At 47.4% G+C, this 17783-nt stretch overlaps 1 protein-coding gene across 7 annotated transcripts in view; it reads right to left on the reverse strand.

Moving 5' to 3' along the window:
* The window catches only part of LOC146348012 (interferon-induced protein 44-like), a 38648-nt gene that overhangs the window by 9009 nt on the left and 11856 nt on the right, over nt 1–17783 (reverse strand). For 4 of the 7 annotated variants that reach the window (XM_084852125.1, XM_084852127.1, XM_084852129.1 and 1 more), the window contains exons 6-8: nt 16490–16661; nt 14617–14717; nt 7262–8372 (exon numbers count right to left, since the gene is read on the reverse strand). In XM_084852125.1, the coding sequence (XP_084708251.1) occupies nt 8199–8372; nt 14617–14717; nt 16490–16661 (447 nt within the window). In that variant the 3' untranslated portion in view covers nt 7262–8198. Of the gene's footprint in view, nt 1–919; nt 2788–7261; nt 8373–14616; nt 14718–16489; nt 16662–17783 lie in introns of those variants that run through there. The other 3 variants (XR_014790492.1, XR_014790493.1, XM_084852126.1) reach the window with 3 other exon arrangements.

Genomic DNA, 17783 nt, shown 5'->3' on the forward strand with positions numbered 1-17783 from the left:
CAAAGCTTTCGACAAAGTGCCCCATGATATCCTGATGAGCAAACTAGCTCAAAGTGGGCTAGATGAAACAACGATCCGGTGGATCCACAGTTGGCTACAGAATCGAACTCAAAGAGTGCTTATCAATGGGACCTTCTCAAACTGGGGAGAGGTAACGAGTGGGATACTGCAGGGTCAGTCCTGGGCCCAGTGCTCTTCAACATTTTTATTAATGACTTAGAGGAGGAGGTGCAGGGAATGCTGATCAAATTTGCAGATGACACAAAATTGGGTGGGATAGCTAATACTTTGGAAGACAGAAACAAAATTCAAAGTGATTTCGATAGACTGGAGCGCTGGGCAGAAAACAACAGAATGACATTTAATAGGGATAAATGCTGAGTTCTGCACCTAGAAAAAAGAAACCAAATGCACAGTTACAAGATGGGGGATACGTGGCTCAACAACACTACAAGCGAGAAGGATCTTGGAATTGTTGTTGATCACAAGCTGAATATGAGCCAACAATGTGATGTGGCTGCAAAAAAGGCCAATGCTCTTTTGGGCTGCATTAATAGAAGCATAGCTTCCAAATCCCGGGAAGTACTAGTTCCCCTCTACTCAGCACTGGTTAGGCCTCATCTGGACTACTGTGTCCAGTTCTGGGCACCACACTTTAAGAAGGATGCAGACAAACTGGAGAGGGTTCAGAGGAGGGCAACAAAGATGATCAGGGGACTGAAAACAAAGCCCTATGAAGAGAGACTGAAAGAACTGGGCAGGTTTAGCCTTGAGAAGAGAAGACTGAGGGGAGATATGATAGCACTCTTCAAGTACTTGAAAGGTTGTCACAGAGAAGAAGGCCAGGATCTCTTCTTGATTATCCCAGAGTGCAGGACACGGAATAATGGGCTCAAGTTACAGGAAGCCAGATTCTGGCTGAACATCAGGAAAAACTTCCTGACTGTAAGAGCAATACGACAATGGAACCAATTACCTAGGGAGGTGGTGGGCTCTCCCACACTGGAGGCCTTCAAGACGAGGCTGGACAGCCATCTGTCAGGGATGCTGTCAGGGATTCATCTTCAGGGATGAAGATGGTTACATGCTTTTTCTGGAGAGACAGTGTTTCCTTTCATGTACAGTACAATAACTACACTGGCTAAATAAACATCCCATCCCATACATAGCTAGTGGAGAAGTTATGAATGGACATTGTGGAGGGGGTGGGTTTGACATGCCTCCTTCCTGGGTAGATGTGCACATTACCTGTCAAAGCAAGTAGGCTGGTGGGCAAAAGGTACAGGACCTTCTTAGTAGAGCCCCCTCCCCACATACAACCACACACTTGTGGAAGTCTTTTGAAATGGACGTTTGCCAGGCCCCATCATAAGCCCTATTGACTCACCTGTTTACCTTGGCCTATAACTGGTTAGGACAGGGTGCTTTATGTCTATGTTGCAGTCTGGTTCTAATGGTTTGCTTTGATTTTTATCATTCTTTTTGTTATCGTTTTTTCTCCTTGTTTCAATCTGGTTTGCAGGTTTAAATTTTGTTGTATGCCACCTTGGGAAGGTTTATCCTAAAAGGCAGCTTACAAACCTTTACATAAATAAATACAGGGCAAGCTGTGTTCCTCGGGGCACTGTAATGTTCATGCACATTTGCTTACTCACTTATTTCTTTATTACATTCAAATCCTGCCTTTTCCCCCTCTTGTAAGGGCGCAATCCTGTGGCCGCTAGTCAGCAGCTAGACGGCCATAGGTTACCTGGTTTTCGGGGTACCGACCTTGGAGCCCATGAGAACTGACCTTCCCCCCCTTCTGTACTGCCTTGGAGGCAGCACGGAACAGCCCTGCACTCCGCACCCCGAAGAAGAGTGCAGAGCGGCCAAAACAGGGCATTCCGGGGGGCATTCTGGGGTGGGGAAGGCGGAAATGCTGGTATGACATCCAGCAGCCTCCTCCCCTGCTCCGCCTTCCCGCAGCTAGACAGCCGAAATTGGCTGTCTAACCACAAATGCAGGGTGGGAGAAGCGCATAGAGAACAATCCCCTCCATGCTTCTCCTGCCCTGCATTGGATAGGCAGTCGCCTCAGAGTTTGGAGGCAGCCGCCTATTCCCATAGCATTGCTCCTAAGTAACCCAAGGTGGCTTCTATGGTCCCCCTCCTCTCCATCCTATTCTCACAACAGTGTGGGGTATGTTAGGTTGACACTCAATTACTGGCAAAAAGTCACCCAGTGAGCTTCATGGCCGAGTGGGGACTAGAACCCAGATCTCCTGAGTCCCAGTCCAACTCTAACAACTACGCCACACTGGCAAATGGGCTAGAGAGAAGAGATGCTTCCAGACAGAGGGTTCCCAGTGCTACCAATCAAAACACATTATGCAGCTGTTCCATCCTTCCCTCCATAATGTGTTTCTTTTTTCTTTTTGTCCTAGTCAGAAGATGTATGGAAGAAGCAGTGGAAAAACCTGGAAGGGTTACAAATGGAAGGCGTTGTCATCTAGTCTCCCCTAAAGTTCTGTGAATGAGACAGAGCCAACTGTACAATAAAAGCCTCACCTGAAAGCCCTCAATATGCATCAGTTCTCCTGCTCTGAGATTTACTTTCTAGAGACTTAGAGAAAGGGAGCAGGATCCTAAACCGGGATGTCTGAGGAATCTGATCTTTGCAAATTCCTATATGGAATGATTTGATTGGCACTCTCACATGAACGTGTGGATTGGAACTCAGCACTGCATCAGATTTCGCACTCCCCCCAAATGTTGTGGTGCAGTGTTCATCAAGAGGTGTAAAGGCCTGGAAAAAAAGAAAGAAAAAGAAAATTGGGGAAAATGCTCTTGTTTTTCCCCAAGGCTTGGTTTGGTTTTCTGAAAAAATGGAAACATTTTGGATTATGAATTATTTACTTCTAGACAAGGTGGGCAACTTGTTGCCTTCCAAATTTTTAGCCTACGAGTCTTTTTACACAGGGCTTTTATTGTGTGCTCATGATTGCTCACTCATGGTAGTTTGCAGGTCCTTTACATGACTTCATCCTCCTTCAGGGCCTCTCCTGAGCTTTGCAACCATTCTTGCATTTTTTTTTTTCCTAAGAAGGAAAGTCTGGTATTATTTCAAACTGGCGGAATGAGAGGCTCATGTAATTGTGCAATTCTGCTGTACCACAGCGCCAACAAGTGGATGCATAATTGACCATATAGAAAGGCAGAGAAAGACACCCCCCTCCAGGAAAAAGCATGTGTAAAGGAACCAATCTTAATTCCTCAGAAAATCCAGAAGCCAGGGCTTCAGTGGTGGGGGGTCTCACCAGGATGAAAACCTGGGACTTTTTTTGGAGCTGGGTCTCAGCCTTGTTCCTCCCACTCCCAGCCTACCACTTTGGGGCAGGCGGCTGGAAGAGCCTGAGATGCTGTTGTGAGTGGGTGCTGCTACTGCTGGTGACGGCAGCCGGAGCAGCTCCCTGTGGCCGTGGGCGCCAGGTTAGCAGAAGGCTATGAAGCAAGGGAACAGTCGTCACTGTGGAAGGAGAAAGAGAGTTGGGGGCTTGTGTGGTATGTTTCCCTCCTTCATCTTGGAGAGCCCGCCCAACTTTGTACGCTCCCCTTCCTCCATTCCCTTCCTTCCCCTCCTCTTGATACTGCCCTTCTCCTCCCGCCCCCGCCCCTGCCCCATGTGGACATAGGGAGCTGTGAAGAAAAAGGAAAGCTCCAGCCAGGAGGAGGAAGAAAGGGAGTGGGGAAGGAGGAGGAGGAAGAGGCTGGGTCTAAGAAAGCTCCTGCAGCCCTTCTGTGTTTTCCCTTCTGCTTTTCCCTGTGTGCTTAGTGGGAGGGAAACTAGGGAAGGTGGAGTCTGTGTTGTGCCACAGATGAGGATATCATCATTAGCAGTGACAGCAGCCATTATTACTCAAACAAAGAGAATGTGGGTCCAGAGGAGTGCTTGTGTGTGCTGTGATTTCCCCAAGGTTGAGACATTGCTCAGAAGTCCACATAAAGGGTTGGATCCAGACTTAGTCTTGCTTCGAGTAGACTCACTTAAATCAATGGGGAAAGTTACTCACAACTTATGACTATCTTAAGGTCCTCTGATTTCAGTGAGTCTCCTCTAAGCATGACTAAGTCTGGATCCAAGTAAAACACCGTACGAGATGACTGAACTATGGACTCTTGAAAAAAAACACCCTATGAAGTCAGTGGTCGCAGAGGACACAGAATGTTGAAAGAAACCGAAACAATGATCAACAATCCAGACTGCTACTCTAGGGAGAATATAACAAGATGTGTTTTTGACACAGTGGGTGATCAACTGGAACTTCTGGAAGCTATTATTGCCTTCGTCTTGCTGAATCTCAAAAAGACATGCCCTCATCCTGTATTCATCGTTCAACAGAACTTCAAAATGACTGAAAGCTCATTGTTATTGTACAATCTTACAAAGTTGTATAATCTCAGGAGGGGGCATGGCTGTGAGGGGGCGTGGCTGTGACTATCAATAAGGGACCCTACACTTCTGAATTTGCCACTACGCTACTGACAGAAGCCTTGGTAAAGGTGTGGGATAAAAGCCTCATGTAGGTGTGGAAAAAGTGTGGGATAAAAGCCCTACAACTCCCATCAGCCCCAGTCAGCATAGCGAATGGTGAGGGATCATGGGAGTTGTAGGCCAAAACATCTGGAGGGTTTCTTTCCCTAATGAGGAAAGTCTGGTATTTCTGTGAATGGCGGCATGGAACCCTGGTGTACTTGTGCAATTCCGCTCTACCATAGCACCACCTAGTGGTTGTATAATTGAACATATAGAAAGAGAAAGAAGAACCCCGGAAAAAAAACATGTGTGAAGGAGCCAATCTTAATCACACAAAGACTCTGGAAACAGAAGCCTCGGTCAAGCAGTAGGTTAAAAGCCTCATGGAGAAAAGCCCTCTCTCTCGCACACCTGCTACATATGTACACTTCTATGCCTTGCTTTAGAGATTCAGTGTGCTTTTTAATGCCGTGCTGTGGGGTTTGAGTTCTGCGCGGAGCAGACAAATGTGCATTTAAAAGGACTGCTCTAATGCTGCTTTGGGGGTCAGAGAAAAGCACCTCCCAAGCCGTTTGGTTGGCCCTAATGATCACATGCTGTGATGGGATGTTGTGACAGTGGATTTGATTTGTGGGGTGGGGGTGGATGTTTTGTTCCACTGGTGGGTGGGGTAGGATGCTCTCTGATGTTGCTGTTCTTGCTTTTTTCTTCCTTCTAAGCAAGTCCTTCTTACTTATGAGTAGACATGTGTAGCCTTGATTTGTGTGATCCATTCTCTGATTTCAGATGCTCTCTGACACTAGAAAGGGGTGGGAATTACTGCTCTGGAATTGCTGTATCGAAAACTCTGGCTTATTTCTGAGTAGATATCCCAAAGGGGTGGATATTGTGATTGTACACGCACACGCGCCTGTATCTCTAAGACTACTCGTGATTTTCTCTGCTTTGAACTATTTTGTAACAGTGGATGCTGTTACATCTACTCTGGGATGCTGTCAGAGAGTCTGGACTCAAAGGACTGATTTTCTGTCTTACTTTGCTGATCTCTTTCTCCCTCACATGCACACACAAACATACAACCTCTACTTTGCAGTCATGATCTGAGATTTAACTTGCCTCAGTTTCCCTTTCTGTGAAATGGTTTCCTCTTGCAGAGCATAGAGATGTAGGTTCAAAGGAATGTGTTAGGGGCTTCGTAAGAGGCGGCTAAGGAAAAGTAGACCTTGTTAGCTCTGCCTGTGGTGAGCCCTTATCATGCCTTCCACCTCACCAGCCCCAGGGAGCATTAGCCCCACTGCACACAAGAGACCAGGTTTGCGCGATCACAGAGGGCAAATAAGCCACAGTGCTGTATTCCCCATGTGGGTCATGTGCCATGGGGATTTGCATAATTACCCTCACCACCACCACCCACCCCACAGTGCAGCTTATCATGTAATGTGAAGCCAACCAGGGTGGCTTTTTGCTGTGGATAACAAGCCAGAACACATGGGCAGTTGTAGGATTCTGGGTGGCTCATTACCCACAGCACCAAGCACCCCGGTCATGTATACCTGGTCAGGTATACATGACATGCCGTCAAATGTAATTAAACAAATCCCCACAGCACGTGACCAACATGTGCGCCGGGGGAGGGGGAACAAGCCACCATAGATTATTTCCCCACCGTGATTCTGTGAACTGGGCCAGTGAGAGACCAGTTCATATGATCACTGCAGCCCAGTATGTCCATTTTGAATATTCACTGCCAGGCGGAAGGGTGCCACGGTTTGCCACGTCACCCGAACCGGCCTGGCACAGTTTGTTGGAGGGGTAAACAATCCTCCAATAACCCTACAAAAGGCCAGGTAAACTATCCCTGGGTCCTGCTGACCATCTCAGATAGACAGCCTGATTCTATGCATGTGTACTCAGAAGATCAGCTCAGTTCAGCAGCACCTATTCCCAACTACTAAGCATGTAAAAGACTGCCGCCTGAAAGACACTTCTTCCCAAAGGTAAGGCGGTGAGCTTAGTTGACATGCAATGAAAATAGCAGTGGAGTGCTTAGTTGCAGTGGATTTTGTGTGTGCGCCTATTCTAGGAACCTTAGATACCAACAAAACAACTTTGGCATCAATGTGGCTATAGGAAGCTTCCTTATTCCCAGATCACAGTACAGCTATGTGCCATCCTATCCAATGAATAGTTTGACATGAATTTGGATTCAGAAGGGCTGCACTTAAATCCAGACTCCAGACGTGGAGTTCAGTGTGTCTCAATGTTTGTTTGTTTGTTTTAAATTGGGTTGCCCCTTTTACATTTACTCTGCTCCTCCCCTCATCGATTGTTATACACTTGAGCCTGCAGAGATCCTTCCATGGTAGTGCGCAGATAGCCTACTGCTATGTCTGTGGACATCAGAAGAAACATAGGAGGAGATCTCTCTGAGCCCTTTCTCAAGCTCCTTTCAGGATCCTAACCCTCCCTGGAACTTCGCATCTTCTCAGGAGCCCACACGCTCATGTGCAATCCACCAAACCCTTTTAGAGCCGCTGGTGCAACATAGATGCGATACGTAAATATTTCATAGAATCACAGAATCATAGGGTTGGAAGGGGCCTACAAGACCATGGAGTCCAACCCCCTGCTCAATGCAGGAAGCCTGATTCCCAGGCAATCTCCCATTCAAGTACTAACCAGGCCTGACCCTGCTTAGCTTCCGAGATCAGACAACATCATATGTATTTGCATATCATTCTGTTCCTAACACAAGTCCTCCCAGTGTGTCCTTATAACCACATAAGCACTAGCTGCTAAAAGTTACCAACATCGTTTATGGAGCCTGTCCACCCAAAAGGCGATCAGTTTGTGCAGGGAAAATGCATTTCTGGATGCTTCTAATCCTCGAACGTGAGAATACACTTCTTTTCTGAGGCATAGAGTAATTTCCCCGAGAATTCATGAACTGGCCACCCTTGGTATAATACAACAAATCCTAATAATTTTAAAAAGAGGTTTACAATAACAAAACTAGTGATTCACTAGGTAGAACATGTGGAATTTGTGTATGTGGGCGGTGTTGTTCCGAAACCCAGAAGAGGTGAGCTACTAAACAGTGCCACTGTAGTTAACCAGGGCATTCTCTCTTTAATGCTCGGATATATATCCATGAAAAGCATCAGTTAATCTTATACAGGCAGTACTAGTGAGATATTGAGCCCAGGATGTCAACATGTTTCAGTTCTACAGTGGCAACAGCTCAAAGACAGAGGACATATCTTCACCAGCCTAAAATCCTGCATTTAAAACGGGGCTTTCTGCTTTCCTTTTAAAAGCAGGATCACCACTGACATCCTTTACATGCGCTTCCTTCTCCATTATCTTTCATTGATCTCTTGCCACATAGGAAACTGAAGCAGAACACAACGGGGTAATTTGATAGCTCATTATCTGCAATCTATTTAAAAACGGAACAAAGGGCATTTAGTGCAGGAGGGTCATGGCAGGGTCACGGCGTAAAGAGCCTGCAAAATTCCATGAGGGAGCAATCTCAATCGCAGGATAAAAAATCTCCGCATGATGAAGCGCAGATCAACTTGGTCACTTATATTGAAAAGCAAAAACCACAGCCAGCAATCAACCGGTCTTCAGTAAACTATTGATACCTATCAATAAACATATCAGACAAAAGCATACTGATTTCACTTGGCCAAAGGCAAGTTTTTAAAATAGCCTTTCGTTACACGCAGCATCTGCCTCACAGCCATGAGTATCAGGATATCAACATCATTCCCAAGCTCTATCTCTGAACAGTAATTCTTAACAGGAAGTATTTGACACGGAGGGATGCCGAGCTTTTCTGCTGTTAACTCCATCTGTCAAGGAAATAAAATGGAAATTGTTATCAGGACAACCCTATTCTTTCATGCCCTATTGCTTCCAACAGAAGTTGAGCCTGACAGGGTTTGGGCACTGCTGGACTTCTGAAGTTATCGTTTGGGAGGTAGGTTACTTCACTTCTGTGTGTACATTTCAGAAGCAGTTATTTGGTGCCCAAACTCCTTTGTATCCAATATGAAACAGAGAAAGCACTTCCAGAAGACAAAAGCTGTTTGGAAATATTTTGAATACAATTAGACACCCGTTGGGGATTGTTCATCCGATCTATTTTCCTTACATTCCATCCATTTCGTTTTATACTATAAAATGCAACTCTCTTTTGATTAGATATTAATTTTAAACTTTTGTTCATATATTCTTTTCAATATTTTAAATTGTTTACATCTTCATTCTAGCAAAAGAAAATACCCTTACAGAAGCAAAAGAAAATAACCTTACAGAAATACCCTTCTTCACACAGGTGCTGTGTGAAGTTCTTTTCCTCTGTCCTGAATCTCCAACCATTCAATTCACAGGATAGCCTCTGGTTCTACCATTGTGAGAGACAAGAATTTTCCCCCACCCAATTTCTCCACACCATGCATAATTTTGCACACCTCTATCACGTCTCCCTTTACTTGCTCTTTTGTAACCTAAACCATGCCGGCCATTTTAACTTTTCCTCACAGAGGGATTGCTCCAGCCGCTTGATCATTTTGACTGCCCTTTTCTGCACCATTTCCAACTTTTTGAGGTGCGCTGACCAGAACTGTACACAGTATTCCAAGTGTGGTGGCACAGCTGAGCGACTTTATCCTGAAAGTGCTGTGCAAACTCGTCACAGCGTGCTACCGAGGGTTCCACCGTCTCTCTCCCTGGCCCAGAATGTAACAGGCCGCAAACCACTCAGAAAAGCTCCGCTGGACGACACTGAGAAGATGCAATGCTGGTGGAAAAGAACTGTCTCTTTGCCACCCTCACCGCCACAGAGTAGGCTCAATAGTGGGCTCTTACCTGTGTTCGGTCAGACTCAGCATGAGTTTTCCTCCACCTGCATTCCAGCCATCTCCCCTCTTGCTTCATTGCCCTCAGCTCAGGTGTATACCAAGGAGCTGGCCGGGCTCTGCTCAGAGGGAGAGGGCACTTGGGCGCGATCGTGTCAACCACCCGAGTCATCTCTGCATTCCACAGAGAGACCTGGGCTTCGACAGGAGCACCAGCCATACCAGCAGGAAAATCCCCCAGAGCCCTCTGGAATCCATCGGAATCCATTAATCTCCGGGGGCGGACCATTTTAATAGGTCCCCCACCCTTGCAGAGGGGAAAGGCCGCCAGGAGTCTAAACCTCAGCAGGAAGTGATCTGACCATGACAAAGGGACAGATGTTAATTCCTCCACTTTCAGATCACCATCCTCCTGCCCAGTCGAGAAAACCGGATCAAGCGTGTGTCCTTTTATATGCGTTGGGCCGATGACATGTTGGGACAGCCCCATGGTTGTCATGGCAGCCATGAAGTCCTGAGCCGCCCCGGATACAGCAGCCTCGGCATGGAAGTTGGGATCCCCCAGGACAATCATCCTAGGGGTCCTCAACACCAAGTCTGAGACCACCGCCGTCAGCTCAGGCAGGGAGTCTGATGGGCAGTGGGGTGGGCGGTACACCAACGGAATCCCTAATCTGTCCCAGGTACCCAACACAAGGTACAAACACTCAAGATCTGCACTCGAATGAGCAGGAAGCCTGGAGAGGGAGATTGAATTCCTATAGACCACGGCAACCCCCCCTCCCCGACCATCAAGTCAGTGTTGGTGCTGCACCGAGTACCCAGGAGGGCACAGCTGGGAGAGAGTGACCCCTCCCAGTTCCCCCACCCAGGTCTCAGTAATACATACCAGTTCAGCCCCCTCATCCACAATCACATCATGGATGAGGGAGATTTTATTTTGGGCCGACCTGGCATTCAGCAGCAGCACCACCAGACCCGAGGGCAGACTGGTAAGGCTGCCAGGAACCATCAGGTTGGGGGAAGAACCAGAAGAGGGGACAGCTGTAAGGTGTCTAGCCCCTCTTCTCCTCAGCTGGCCTGTTAATCCCCCAACGCCATACCTCCCCCTGCCCATGACCACAGTTATGGTGGCACCTCCCCGACCCCCTGAGTTACCCAATAATCCTCCCAGGCACATATTAAAATGTTAGGATATAAAATGCACAACAGTTTAAAAGAATATAAAAGATAAAATAGAACAGCAGCTAAGAAGGAGCTGATAAAGTCCACGTTTGCCCCTTTCCCCTTGTCTTTAAAGCTGCTGCCCTCTGCTGCTGCTATTTGCTGCTGGTATTGTGGCTGCTGGTGTCTCTGGAGACATCCAAAGGGCTTTGTGACAAAGCCCCTCGCCAAAGACTCCTGAGCAACCTTAGCGGCCATGGAATAAGAGGAGAGGTCTGCTTATGGGCCAGTAACTGGTTGAAGAACAGAAAGCAGAGACTAGCAATACGTGGCCCATTTTTGCAATGGAGGGATGAAAACAATCCACATTTTGGGTTCCCACAAAGACCTGTATTGGGTCCATTGCTTTTTAATGTGTTCATAAATGATCTGGAATTAGGAGGGAGGAGTGAGCTAGCACAATTTGTTGACGTCACCAAATTATTGGGGTTGGCTAAAATTTAAAAAAGGATTGAGTTGAGCTCCATAACGATCTCTCCAACTTGGGAGAACAGACATAAAAATGGTACATGCGATCAAATGTAACCAAGAGTAAAGTGATACTTTTTGGAGCAAAAACATCCCAAATTCATATATACACTGATGGGGTCCAAGCTAGTGAAAACCGTCCAAGAAAGAGACCTTGGGGTTGTGGTGATTTGGACACCACCATTAATGCAGTTCCATTGGTAGAGGCGTTCAGAGTACCGTCCGGTGCAGTTTTATTGGATGAGTTTCAGTTACTGAGGCCTGAGGATGTGGACAAGGTGCTTGGCTAAGTCCGATCGACCACTTGTGTGCTTGACCCTTGCCCTTCATGGCTTTTTAAATCAAACAATTAGGGGTTGTCCGGCTGGGTCCAGGAGGTTGTAAATTCCTCCTTGAGAGAGGGAGTGGTGCCTGCCGCTTTAAAAAAGGCAGTAATTAGACCACTCCTGAAAAAGCCTAACCTGGACCCAGAGGATGTTAACAATTATAGGCCAGTGGCCAACATCCCCTTCCTGGGCAAGGTGCTTGAGCGGGTGGTTGTAGGACAGCTCCAGGCACTCTTGAATGAAACGGATTATCTAGATCCATTTCAATCGGGCTTCAGGCCTGGTTTTGGAGCGGAAACTGCCTTGGTCGCCCTGTGGGATGACCTCTGCCGGGAGAGGGACAGGGGGAGTGCGACCCTGTTGATTCTCCTGGACCTCTCAGCGGCTTTCGATACTATCGACCATGGTATCCTTCTCGATAGGTTGTCTGGGTTAGGAGTTGGAGGCACTGCACTACAGTGGTTCCGCTCCTACTTGGATGGCCGATTCCAGAAGGTGGTGCTGGGGGATTATTGCTCTGTGCCATGGCAATTGTGCCATGGGGTTCCACAGGGCTCTATTTTATCCCCCATGCTGTTTAACATCTACATGAAACCGCTGGGGAAGGTTATCCGGAGGTGTGGGCTGAGGTGCCATCAATATGCAGATGACACCCAGCTCTACCTCTCTTTCTCATCAAAACCAGGTGAGGCAGTGGCTGTTCTGAATCAGTGCCTGGGCACGGTAAGGGACTGGATGCGGGCTAATAAACTGAAACTCAATCCAGACAAGACGGAGGTACTGTTAGTGGGTGGTTCGTCTGCCCGGCTAGGTGATATTCAACCTGTTCTGGAGGGGGTTGCACTCCCCCTAAAGGATCAGGTTCGTAGTTTGGGGGTGCTCTTGGATCCAGAACTGTCACTTGAGGCACAGGTGAACTCAGTGGCATGGAGCACTTTTTATCAGCTTGGGCTGGTATACCAACTACGCCCTTATCTGGACAGAGATAGCCTAGCTACAGTTATCCATGCTCTGATAACTTCTCGTCTGGATTACTGCAATGCGTTATACGTGGGGCTGCCTTTGAAAACAGTCCGGAAACTTCAGCTGGTCCAAAATAGGGCAGCAAGATTGTTAACAGGACCGGCCTGCGAGCTCATATTACGCCAGTACTTTTCCAGCTGCACTGGCTGCCGGTCCATTTCCGGGCCCAATTCAAAGTGCTGGTGTTAACATTCAAAGCCCTTAACGGCTTGGGGCCAGGTTACCTGAAGGATCGCCTCCTCCCATATGTGCCTGCCCGGACCTTAAGGTCATCATCAGCGGCCCTTTTCCGTGAGCCCCTGCCAAAGGAAGTGAGGCGGGTGGCTACTAGGAGGAGGGCTTTTTCTGCTGTGGCACCCCGGCTCTGGAATGAGCTTCCTAGTGAGGTTCGCCTGGCGCCTACAATGTATTCCTTTCGGCGTCACGTGAAGACCTTTTTATTTTCCCAGGCATTTTAGCATTTTAGCTTTCTAAATTTTTATCTTTGCTGTTTTAAATCTGTATTTTAAACTCCTGCACTGCTGCTAGGTTTTATTGTGGTTGATTGTTATATTGTGGTTTTAATGTTCTATATATTTTAAATTGTTTTATTGTGTGTTGTTTGGTTTTAATTTTTGTGAACCGCCCAGACAGCTTCGGCTATTGGGCAGTATAGAAATGAAATAAATAAATAAATGTCCAAGTGAGCCATGTCCACCTGATCACCCTGTCCACATGTTACCTGACTCTCCCAAAGTACTCTGAAGGGTTAGTGAGATATGGCATACCTTTGCAGAAGGTTCTGATCCAGACTGGGGGCCCAGCACCTGCAATTTACATTGCCGAATATTGATCCATTAATTGAAACGGATAACTATTTTGCAATAGATATTGCAGGTGCAGTGTGGGTTGCGATCCGCACTGGCACCACATTGGGGGAGCAAAGAGTTAAAGGGCCCTACCCCCCACGCTAGGAGCAGGATCCAAACCCCTGCGTTTACTTAAGATCGCTGCTAGCTATCAGTAGTATCCAACAGAGCCCTTGCACGTATGGCCCGAGCCCCCTGCCTCCTCATTGGCGAAGTAATGGTTCCGGGGAAAGCGCCACAATGAGTTAAAATGCTCGTTCCTAGAAGGGGCAGGTCACACCCCTTCCAGAACAAGCATTTGTGCTTGTTCCGGCACTTCCCCCAGAAGTGCTACATTGCCGCCGCCCATGGCAGGGCCCGTGCGTGCACCAGGGCAAGTAGGCTTGGGCCGCCCGTGCAAGGGCTCCGCTGGATACTGCCCTACGTCTTCGAAATAATGTGTGCTTCGGCCCAAAGCCGCGATGATCCTGTCCCAGCTTGAGCTTCCTGATGTCCCATCTCCCATCAGTGGCACAAAAGCAAGGCGCCAGTGCGTGAGCTGCATGGTTCCCGCTCGGAACTCTGTTCTGCCTGACTTATTGTTTTTGCCCATTACGTTTAGGCCGTCTCGAGTTCTGCAGCAAGACACAGCTGACACCAAGAAGAGGGAAACAAGAAGACCTCCAGCAACTGACTGGCTCTAACTTCCCAACATGAGTGCTTCACTTATAATCACAGCAAAATAGATGTGTTCTCAGACATTGCACATCAGAGTACGCATACTCCTTGCACACGGTTTCCAGATGTGGTGCTTTCCAGGCAGGAAAGGTTCCTGAAGAAGCCTTTAAAGATGTGGCTCTGATGAGGCTAAAAAAAATGGAGGCGTCTCATGGACAGGAAGAGAGGCTCTGATCTGAGGATCCAGAATCACTGCTAGCTGGGTAATCTTGTGCATGTTGGTGACGAAATAAGTCCCACTGTTTTCAGTGGGTTTTAAACTCCAGTAAATGTTCATAGCAGCGCAGCTGAAATGCTGAACGGAAGCTGCAAATTTGGCCTTAACTATCCATTCGGCTTGTCCATTAATCTATTAGGCAGCCTTTAAGGGCACTGCTCTGAGAAGCATTCCTTTCCTAGGGCAGCAAAAATGAACGAAGAAGTCAGCACGCTCAATGCAGACTCGCAGTATAAGACAGCTTCCCCTAACCTGGTGTCCTCCAGATATTTTGGACTTCAACTCCAGGTCGGGAATGCTGGGAGTTGTAGTCCAAAACATCTGGACAGTGCCAGGATAAGGCACTGCCATTCGTTGTAAGAGCAGTATTGCCCCGTTCTCATTTCATATTCAGAACCATCATTAACATTTACCTGCTTCACAACAGCTTTCATTTTGTAGACATCTGAAACATCTTCCATAAGAGCAGAGCAAATTTCGTCCACTTTAGTTAGTATTACGAGCAGTGGCACCTCTGTAGGAAGACAAGAATTTTCAAAATGACAGTACCACAAAACATGGATTGTCCACTCTCTTGAGCTGTGAATAGACATCACAACTCTTTCAAAACAGAAATTTACACACATCTCTTTGAAGCCAGATTTTCAGAGAAGTGAATTTGAAATAATTATGTTTATGATGGCATCATACTGTACTTTCAGGAAGAGAATCTAGAGCAGGGATGGGAAACTGGTGGTGCTTCAGATGTTGTTGGACTCCAACTGCCATTAGTCCCAGCCAGCATGGCTAATGGTCAGGCATGACAGGAGCTGTTGTCCAAAAACATCATGAAGGCCATAGGCTCCCCACCCCTGATTTAGGGACTCTATGACTGGGTTCGCGCAACATGGCAAACCACTGCTGATTGTTGTGTGAAACAACCCACGATGGGTTGGCGTGTTGTGCAAACCCGGAGAGTTTTCCATAGGTTGGTTAAATATTTGATACAACCCACAATATCAACAAAGAGCTTGTTATGGGGTTGTTTCACCCATAATGGGTTGGTGTGTGGTCTGAACCAGGCATATCCAATCCATCATGGGTAGAGAGCACCTGGCTTCTGTCAGTTGCTTCAATGGAATTGCAATAGAGTGACATGAAGAGTTCTTTTTAAAAAAAGATAAATAGGTGAAAGGACCAGTTACTATTCTATGAGAACCAGGTGCCCTGCTGCAAATCCCCCCTTCCCCAAGTCTCCAGCAACTGGTTTTCAGGATGCCCCACAGGCCTCCCCGTTTTTTGCTCCCTATCGCTTTAAGAGCGGTTACAACTCAGGGATCAAAACACAGGGAAGCATGTGGGGTACCCTGAAAAATAGTTGCTCAGGACACGGGAAAGTGGGGATTTGAAGCAGGAACCCCCAAGGTTCAGGGGAAGCCCTTGAACTGGGTGGATAACCTTACAAAGTCAAGCCTTTCTATTTCAGACTGCCACAATAGCAGCTAAATTTATTTTTTAAGGGGCCGTAATGTTACTGTGCTCGGAGTTGGAGTGGGGAGGGGTTAATGGCAGCATGAGGGGTGGCCATTGACAGCCCTCCAACCTGCCTTTTTGGCACAGTTGCAGGGGCTGTCGCTGGCAAGGGGACCATGCCCAGGATCATGATTGGAGCGGGGACGGGGGACCTGACAAGACAGGTTCTGTTGCCAAGTCCCCTGGGATGCCAGGCGGAGCTGGCTGGAGGCCTGAGGGGGAGGGGGGAGGAAAACAACAATGCACTGTAGGTGGTGCCCCGAGCACATGTCATGAGCACCAACCATGCAGTAGGGGACGTTCGAAAACAACCCCCTGTGCGTGACAAGTCACTCATCGTGGGCTGGGGTGCCATGCAAATGTGCCCTCTATTACAATTAGAGTTGAATCTACTTTGGACATAGGATCTCATGCTTTTGAGAGGAAACCTGGTCTTCCCTGTGAATTGTCCTTCTACTTGTTCCAAGTGAAATACTCAGAACTCTGGCCAGTGGACCCTGTCTGGTAAGGCAGGGCCCTGAGAAAGAGGCGGCGCCTATCTAGACCTCATCACCTCCTTTGGAGCTGGCTGTCCACTCCAAGAGGAAGTGTGATGCCCCTTTCAGGATGCCAAGCTAAGTTCATCAAGCACCTGCCAGCTCATGAGAAAGGCCTGGCACCCTCACATGCCAAGGAGCCATCCACAGCCTCATGCCAGATGTGGCATTTCAGTAGTATATCAGCACATGAAATATAGGTTTCAGGATGCACCACACAAACACATAAAGAACTGACCCAGTATTTTAGTTTCTTTCCGAATTTTTCTGAACTTTTCTTCCAGCTTTTCAGGCAGGATCTCAACCTTGGACCCATCAATAATAAGCACAACACAGTGGATCTGGTCTTTCAAAGATGGGCTCTTGATGTAGCCTAGAGCATTTGGGTGCATAACAGCACATGGATTGAACTGAAAATGAAGAAGGTAGTGGCAGTAATAATTGAGGGTAGCTAAGAAATGAGCATTTCATGCATGAAACACATGAAAACACAGAGCGTCATTGTGTCCTGGGTAGACACAACCTCCTTATGTGAAACACAAGGTGAGGTGCCCGCATCCGGCGGTGGAGCTGGAGGAGTGGCGAACTGCCCCACCAGCTGCTCTCCTGCCAGTGCAGCTCTCTGCAGCAGTTGCCCTCCATTTCTCCTTTGAGTACCCCATGGCCAGAGTCTCAGCCTATAACTACGAGTAAACACCTCTACCTGAAACAATTTCATATACTTTTCCTGGTCGCTCCTGCCTCCACTTCCCCCCCTGTTGAATTTTAGATTTTAAGATTCTTCGGGTGGGGACCTGTCTCCCTGTACTCTATAAACCACCAAGATTACTCATGGCACTATATAAAGAACGGTAACAACAACTTAGTTCCAGAGGTAGAGTAGAGGGATCTAAATCAGTGGTTTGTTTCTCATACTGGACCAATCTAGCACTGTATGCTGTTATGGCAGGAGATTTCCCACGTGTTCCTCAAAGTCCCTTCCCACAGGCTTCTTCTGGCAGAACCTGTGCATGGCACTGCAGCCCTTTCTGCCAATGCCGCCATTTTAAGTAAAGCAGGAGCAATTTCTTCCACATTATTAATCTGACTTCAGTTTCAATGAGTTTATGAAAAATAGTATTTTATGGGTCAAGAACATTTACATGGGGCATAATAACGGAGCAATATATTACACACACATAAAATGCTAAGGACTGCAAAAGCCACAGCAAGAGATCTAACTCTCACATCCAGTCAGTATTGGGCCAACTCTTACAAATTCAGTCTTGTGTAGGCTGCTCAACATGGTAACCTGCTCTGTGAACAACTTCCCACATGGTTCCAATGTTTGCCAGGTGACAGAAAGCCAAAAAAAGTGGCGTCTGGATGGCATGGAGGGAAATTGCTGATGCCTCCTGAAGAGTGAAGAGTGACACGGACCTGCCTTGATGCAATTGTTTTTTGTTTGTTTTTTAGCGGCTGTCATGCCAGAGGTATGCATGTGCCAATCAGTCTTTACTCTAGAGAGTCACGTTGCAATCGACAGGTTGTGG

The sequence above is a fragment of the Heloderma suspectum genome, chromosome 4, assembly GCF_057233095.1.
Source record: "Heloderma suspectum isolate Gila_16-S chromosome 4, 16-S_ref, whole genome shotgun sequence".
NCBI lineage: Eukaryota > Metazoa > Chordata > Lepidosauria > Squamata > Helodermatidae > Heloderma > Heloderma suspectum.